This window comes from Glossina fuscipes, unplaced genomic scaffold, assembly GCF_014805625.2.
Source record: "Glossina fuscipes isolate IAEA_lab_2018 unplaced genomic scaffold, Yale_Gfus_2 0, whole genome shotgun sequence".
NCBI classification, from domain to species: Eukaryota; Metazoa; Arthropoda; class Insecta; order Diptera; family Glossinidae; genus Glossina; species Glossina fuscipes.
The window spans coordinates 34,784,529-34,793,076 of record NW_023998414.1 but is presented as its reverse complement, the minus strand read 5'-3'; the positions used below and the strand labels follow the sequence as shown (position 1 = coordinate 34,793,076).

The 8,548-nt window shown below is 29.0% G+C and overlaps 1 protein-coding gene across 1 annotated transcript; it reads right to left on the bottom strand.

The window, feature by feature from the left end:
• Positions 1–5,925: 5,925 nt before the first annotated feature.
• LOC119640758 (calcyclin-binding protein) lies at positions 5,926–7,094 on the bottom strand. The gene is made up of 3 exons (XM_038038983.1): positions 6,948–7,094; positions 6,727–6,890; positions 5,926–6,614 (listed from the first exon to the last, which is right to left on the bottom strand). Exons 1-3 carry the CDS (start codon positions 6,960–6,962, stop codon positions 6,146–6,148), a joined length of 648 nt encoding a protein of 215 aa, XP_037894911.1. The 5' UTR covers positions 6,963–7,094; the 3' UTR covers positions 5,926–6,145.
• Positions 7,095–8,548: the final 1,454 nt, after the last annotated feature.

The following is an 8,548-nucleotide window of genomic DNA, read 5'->3' as shown; positions in this document are numbered from 1 at the left end:
AAAAAAAAAATTATAATAATAATAATTGCAATTCAAAGTAGAAATGAAAAAAAGAAAAAATTATAGGAGAATAATGTCGATCAAAAGTTTTTCTCATCCTATCCTCAGGAAAAATTGTTTTGTATTACTTTTTCTTTAACATAATTATAATACCGATGATGATGATGATGATGATGATGATGATGATGATGATCGCTAGTAGCGTATGAGTGAGAGAGAGATCGATATATATATATATAGAGAGAGAGAGAGAGAGGAAGAAAGGAAAAGAGAGAGAGAGAGAGAGAGAGAGAGAGAGAAAGAGAGAAAAATTTCCTAATAATCCAAATTTTGATTATTACTACAATTTATTTTTTAATTACATACATGTAAATAACTTTGTTCTATGCACTGTATTACTTAAGCGTATCATTAAAAATATTCTGAAGCGGCCACAATCGAGGAAACATTGAAAACTCCCTTTAGACGCAATCAAGTTTTGTAATATTTTATTTTTGTACCCATCATTGACGGATGAGGCATTTACTCATTTTTTCAAAACGATTGCAACGCCCGGAAGTAAACTTCAGCTACAATTTGTATATATTCTGTCTGTCCATCTATCCGTTTGGGTGATGTCTCTTGTAGACATTCCTCCACCCACAAAAACAACGCGCTATTGAAATCAAATTTGGCCAAAAAAATATTGGAAGTTTTTATAAGCAGATTGGTATCGAAAATGGTTCAATTTGGTCAAAAAAAAACACGGCTATACTAATGCAAAAACTAAGGACATTTCGGTTTTTTGCTCGTTAATCATACACAATAGCAGACAAATGTATAAAAATTTGAACGTATATTCTATAGGTGGTACTGTAGTATCAGTAAGCTTCAAAAATCCTAAACATGTTCATCTGTTCGTCCGTCCAATAACAAATCAAAAATATATAAAAATTTAGTTTTTTCCCTCACTTTTTTTTTTAGTCTGTGATGGGTATAAAAGATTCGTTCACAACTCAATATAATTTTCTTAGTTGTTTTACTCTCTATCGTTGCTTGATCACTTCTATCTGAAAAAAAAAAAAATAAACAACAACAAATTTTTAAGGAAATATAAGATAATATTAAAACGAAAATTTCGATTATAGCACTAAGCCATACTCATCAGATGTTAGCTAAACAATTTGTATATCCTTGAGATCAGAATCGATCGTGATGTCTGTCTGTCTGCTTGTTCTTTACATATTTCGTGAACTCGGCAAAAGCGGGGAAAATGTGATAGAAACGAGCATTACTACATTTTCTGAACAAAGTCTGAAAAGCCACAATACACAAGATAAGCTAAAATTCGTAAACCACAAAAAAAAAAAAAAAACAAAAAAAAAAAAGAAAGAAAAAAGAAAAGTTAAATCATAAAAATTATGTTTTATGTAGTGTCTTGGGTTAATGCACGTTTATATACATATATTTTTCTTTTTTCTAAGAGTTGATATGTAATTGAGTTAAAGTAAATCATAAATATTTTATTTAAATAAAAAAATAGTTGTGCCTACATTAGTATTAGAAGACAAATTATAAAATAAAAAAAATATTTATAGAAAATTAAACAAACAAAAAGAATTATTTAAAAACAAAAAAAAAAAAGCAAAAAAAAAAAACAAACAAATAAAATGAAACAAAAGATTTAGAAGAAACGTGAGAAGCCTTTTAGAATGCAAATATGTATACAAGCAAATAAGAAAATCAATTTTCGCACACACACACATCTATATATACATATTCAAGCATCCGTATATAGGTATACAGATAGATAGATAGATAGATAGATAGATAGATAGATAGATAGATAGATACATAACATACATGCCTAGACTTATATGATTAATGAAAATTAATAAATAAATAAATAAATATATAAATAAATAAAAACTAATATATATTTTTGCTTGTTAAGAGAAAATTATAATTTGAGTAAATAACAAAAAATATTAAAAAAAAAAAATTTAATAATATTATTAATTAATTAATATTAATAAGTAAAAAAAAGAAATTAACCACAAAAAATGTACTGCATTAAAAACAATGAAATTATATATATATATATATATATATATATATATATATATGTATAAATATAAATAATAAACAAAACAAAAAATTAAAAGAAAGCAAGTTATAATGTGAACCTGGAAATGTATTAATACATTAGAGTTAAAATACCATTCCGTAGTATGTATATGTAAAAAAAATATATATAGTAAGAAAAACAAAAAATTATTAATAAAAATAAAAAAAAAATGCAAAGAAAAAAAAAACATATGCAAATAAATAAGGATAAGGAAAAGAGATGAATGAATTCATCATATTCATCAACAATAAAAATGTACTGCAAATTGCAATGAATAAAGACACACACATACACCTATAAATATGAATTGCATTCATTAACTTGATTAATGTATTGTTTATAAAAACTTTTCTTTTTTTTTCTTTTTGTGTATTTACCTTTGTTTTGTTTGTTGAAAACGCCTGTGACGCGCACACAACGAATGAACAAGTGATGTATTTCTTTTGTTTATCTTTTATTCCGTGCCATTCTTTCAATGGTGCGACAAATCGTTTCATTATCAGCTTTTATGCAAAGTTCACGTGAGAATATAAAACATGGATTTATCTATGAATTCATTGAATATCAATAAATGATTTGTTTACGTTTGAGAATTTTTCATATGATATCCGATTATAAATCTTATTCTTGTCCAAAGTTAAAAGAGACTCAGCTCAATTCAGGCTAAGACCAGTTGAAGTGATCAAGCAAATATATATATATATATATATATATGTATGTGTAGGGTGTTTCAAAATTTTCGCAAGATTAATAACTAAATAGAGACAAATAAAAATATTATAGTCGGGCAAGAACGTCTATTAAATATATCCTATGTCACTCCGCCCAGTACAATTATTCGTTCATTTTGATAATAAGACACCAAAAATTACATACTATTTTCATGCAAAGACACGAAAGCGTGCATATTCAAGGCTGTCGGAAACATCAGATGAAGCCATCGAAACTTCAAACTTACAAAGTTCATTTACTTCTTAAAAATTTAATCATTTTTCACTTTCCTTTATAAAAAAGACTAGAAAATCAACTTTCTTTTCATATAAGGGCTGGTCTCTCATGATATATATATATATATATATATATATATATATGTTGAAGTCTATAAAATAGATCTGTCTGATTCATATTCCGTATCGTTAATGTTTTTTTGCTCAATTGCTACTACGGACTATTTATCATCACAAAATATCAACAAAAAAAAAGGAAGCTTTTACTAAAGGGCTTACTATTCGTGGGAAATCTTAGATGGAATGGATGGTGCATGGATAGTCCATGTGGTTCAAATTTGGTACAATTAATTTTTATTTCAAATTACTATCATGAACAACTTTTCGTAATAAACAACAACAAATACGCCTTTTTGCCATGTAAAAGTTTATATATCCTGAGAATTTTTATATTCAGTTATACCCAAAAAACTAGACGTACGTGATAAAAATTTGGTAACGTTAATTGTTTTGCTAATTTACTGTTATCAGTCAATTTTCACCATGAGATATTGAAAATTAGACCTTCGTAACATATAATGATTCAGTTTTCGTAGGAGCGTTGCGAAAATTGATCCAACCGATCCAAAGTTTTAGCAACGTTTTAGCAAAGTTTTATTCAACGACTCTTTTTTTTATTTGATATTTTTCCATATAATGCGATTTCACAATAGGGAATGATCGAAAAAGTGAGCCGATCTGAACCATTCTCAATAGCGTTCGTCGGTTGTGTTCACAAAAAATGACTAGACAGGCGTAAGACGGACAGATAATCTTAGATCGGTATAATAAAAATTGGAACAATCCTAATGGTGTTACACACATCCGTACAACTTAATATACTCTGCACCGCATATGGTGTAGGGTAAAAACAGTTTTTTTTTTTTTTTGTTGTTTTTTCAATTACGTTCTTTTAATTGAATCAAAATGTACATATGATTGGATTATGTGTGAAAGAGTATGTCGGATAAATGGCCTCCACGGCTTTGAAGCATCGTTGAATCTGGTCCTTAGACCTTTAACTTCAAATAAGCTTGCAAAAAGGAATCCAGTGATCCAAAACCATGATCTAAAAAGTCAATTGGGGGCAATGAAACGGGAGAGTACATGACCAGGAAATGTTTCATCCAACAATTGAATTGTTGCACGGGATGTCTTCCATGCGGCATCTTGTTCAACAATGAAGATTCGTTTCTGTCTCGTGCAATGCTCCATTTTTACTAACTCTAAACTGCCAAACTGTGTGTTTTTTTTTTTGGGTTACCAGCGCTTGGTGCACGGCACAAATGGCGGCAAACTCAAATCTTTCGTAATTATTGGTCATCCTTTATATTATATACATATATATTTAAAAGCCCAAACACTCACACTCATTCGTGTAACGTGGCGCCATTTAAACAGAAGAAGAGGTAAGGAAAGGGAAGGTGGCTGCAGCCTAGTGGGTTTGTGTGCAAAGAGACTCTACTAACAAATCAATGGTCGTGAGTGCAAATCTTAAGTGCAATAGAGTTTTCAATAAAGCCGACAGTCCAATATGATGCTAGTGCTTTAAGACTTTACTTTACTCTTCGAATTTATCAAATCAAACTAAATTAATAATAATATTAACAATAATAATAATTTTGGAAATTAATAATAATAAAAAAATCATTCACAAGGAAAATAATCTTCAATTTGGATTTTTTCCCTTTCAATTCAAGTGTTACAAATATCTAATGGAATGTGAAATATCCGTAATCTATATAGATTGTCGATTGTAAACAATTAAAGCAACATGTAATATTTCATTAGTTGAATTAATTACTTTCCTTATTATAAATAAGTTAAATAAATAATACTGGAAACGAAATAAAGCAAAAAAATTGATTAATTATGTAGACATATATAATATAAAAAAAATCGCATTTATATATGTATATATATAAATCAAATTATAAGGACTTAAGAATTTTTGAACGTTTGTTCCTGATTCTATCTATGAAAATAAGCAGGGAATCGATTGTTTTACGAATTGAAAAGACCTCGAGTAGGACTTTTTATAAAAAAAATTTTTTTTTTTTTTATTGCCCTAAGCTCAATCAAGAAAAAGCATAAAAGAATCTATTGAAAAATAAGTTTTCATCCACCTTATTGACATTACTTAGAGGAAGGGTTATTAGTCAATGATGGGAAAAAAGTTTTCCCAATATGCAAAAAGATTCGATAGCATGATTTGCTAGCACGTGATTGCATCATCATATTTTTCTGATCTATTCAAGTAAAAAGAGGTTCTAAATATCATTTATTGCCATCAATTCATAACAATCTTCCTAAACATCGCATTACCTCAAAAATATTTATTTAATTTTTTTTCTGAACAATACATACGAAGTAACTGGCGGCCAGTTGAACGCCAATCTTTAGTAATAGTCAACTAGAAGGCAATCTCGGACAGTATATTTAATGCATGGATTTGACTCGAGAAATTTGCATTTATCTACCATTGGTATATTGATAAAAAGTTATTTAAACTTATACGATATTAGTCATAAAATGTATTGAATTATATGAGGAATAAGTGTCCGTTATTAGAAAGAAAGTTGGAACAAGCCGTACAGCCCCTTAGTTCGAAGTATGATCGATTTAATATTTTAAAAGACTTGATGTAAAACTTCAAAAACGTCCAAGAACTGAGTACACTCGGCTCATTGCCTTAAAGATAACCCGGATAAATGTGTTTTCCCATCGCACTTCATGATTTCCCATTGCAATATTTGCTTACCTTAGTTGCTTTGCTTAACAATTAAAAACTATTGCGATGCCCCGTTAATTTGATTTTAAAATGCGTTCAAATATGTATGTAGAAATAGTTTTTATTAACTAAAACTTCAATGACGTTAATATAGAGATACACAGTGATGGAAATTATTAAAGACACTATAGAATAATCAAATAATTGTTCAACACTACGAAATTACAAATTTGGCAGCGAATTCAATCAATTACAGTAAATCTATTTATAACTCTTTGTTGTACTGTTTGCTGCTCGAATTTTACTTTTAATCAATTAAGTTTAAGCTTCCATTTTCTTCTCTTGACATTCAGTCCAAGTTTTTGCAATCATTTGTTTAGTTTTTGAATCTCCTTGCACATACAATTTCTTCATGATTTTGAAAAGAGCATCCTGAGGATCTTCCTTATCTGGCATCAAATCCTGATTTTGCATATCCTTAAGGCGTTTTTGTATTGTCGTGAGACTTGGCCAAGTCTTTCCATCTTCGGCTTTCTTTAAGTAAATCGCTACTAAGCCATTTTTGATTTTTCTATAGCTTTTTACAACATCAATAGGTTCAAGCAAATTGTTTACAATTAAACCATAATCTTTATCATTTAAATTGTTTACATGCAAATTCATTGATCTTTCGGTGAATTTAACAACTACAGCTGATTCATCAAGATTTTGGACACCGTCCAATGAAACAAATAATTTCACAAATTTATCACTTTGATCCCAAGCATATTCAGTAAGTTCGGTGATATATCTATATATACAAATAATAAAGCAAATGTAACAACACCAACAACAGCATAAATGCTAGTTAATCAATACAAATGACGTCTTATAGAATGTACTAGAAATTCGTCTATATTTACCTTTTGGCTTGAACATGCTTTCGCTCTTCGGCATGCTTAGCTTTCATTTCCAAATTAACTACCTCCCTATCGATTTCCGCTTTAGCCCCAACTAAAGCATCTTTGACACGTTTTCGCGTGGCTTCACCGATGAATTTCGTTAATTCCTCTGAATCTTTTCTTAACTGTAAACAATAATAATTCTTATATGACATATAGAATAATTATCGCCACAAACAAACCTCTTCGATACTCATAATTAAAATTTTTATTTTTCCTTTAAAACAAAAGCAAGCCTATTCCAACTTCTTGGACAGTTCAGATTTGTATTATCAAATTTTTCAAGCAATGCGGTCCTTTTATATTTATTGGAATAAATCTTATTATTGAAGTATTGCCAATACTCTTGCAATTACCCTATTATAGGGTTAAAAATATTTTTAATGGTTATAAACATTCACTGGGATTGGTATTCCGCATTTACAGTTGATATATTGAAAAAGATTCGCTTAGTTATTGAGTGAAATTCTTGCATTCTACTTTTAGAAAATTAATATAAATTTCAAATTAATTTTAGGAGCATTTTTTTTCCTCTTCAATTAAACCAGTATCGTATTTTGTGCAGCGAATTTTGCATTATTTTTAAATTTTAGAAAAGTGAATAGCAAAGAGCAAATAAACTAAAATGTCGTTACGATATGCACATAATTGATACAATTAGTAGATATAGAGACTATCTAGGTGTTAACCACACGTAGTTGAAAGCTAAGTATCACTTTTGCCAAATCGTTGAATGCAAAAGCGAAAGTTAAATTTTTCATACGTGATTACCCGCACAGCAGTGCAAGTGTTTGCAAGTTTCATCATTTCAACAAAAAAGGAACGGACTCTTTTTCCATTCAATAGAAACTTCAATCTTTCTTTTAAAATGCTTCTTGTTCGTTCATTTATTTGATCCGCGCAAGGCGCTCAAATGAAGTTTAAGGCGTCACGTCAGTAAAGGATAATTTGAATCCTCTGCACAATTACATTATATATGCTATATATGTTCAGATTTCTATATTATCAATTATATGTAGATACGTAATCCCGAAATGAATCATATATTTTCTGTTCATATGGTATTATAATACTATATTTCAATTCTTACTATTATATTAATATCATCATATATGACTATAACATAAGAAAAAATAATTCAATGTAAGTTTTATATGCAAATTCAATATTGATCTGACAATACAGAACAATACAATTAAGTACAATCTCTCATATCTGTGAAATTTCGGAAAATCAAATTGCCACGCTATATGCTCTATGGTTCCTACAGTAATCGCACTACTTCGTTAAGTATAACATACAGTAACAATTTTCTAAATTTCTTAAGCTAAATAGATAGATTCCGCAAAGCACAATATGCGTTTTGTAATATTTTCAATGTAAATACTCAAAGTAACATTTTTTTCTTTAAATAACTAAGTTTGTGGGAATCAATAATAATCTCTTAAGATATAATTAGATATTAGGAAAGTTGGTACGCTTGCAAAAATGTTGCCAAGCCTGAATGTAACTAATAAGTTTTGTGCAGTGATAATTCTACTTTCTTACTACAAATAAATTATGGCTGGTTATGTCTTTGTTGGGGAATCTTTTCATTATTATGAGCGTTGTTGCGTCAATATTTTGACAAACAACGATTTAAGCACATCACAAGTTTATATATAAGAAAAAAGTCTTGAAAACTGCACTTATTATGAGCTACCTCTACCTGAGAGCTGATTTTAAGTTGCGTGTCTTTTGCCGACGGCTTTTGTTAAGTTGGTCCGTTAGATAATGATATTTT

Coding starts and splice junctions, on each gene's coding strand:
- LOC119640758 (XM_038038983.1), bottom strand. Junction 6,615..6,726: donor AAGCATGTTCAAGCCAAAAG/GTAAATATAGAC, acceptor TTGTATATATAG/ATATATCACCGAACTTACTG.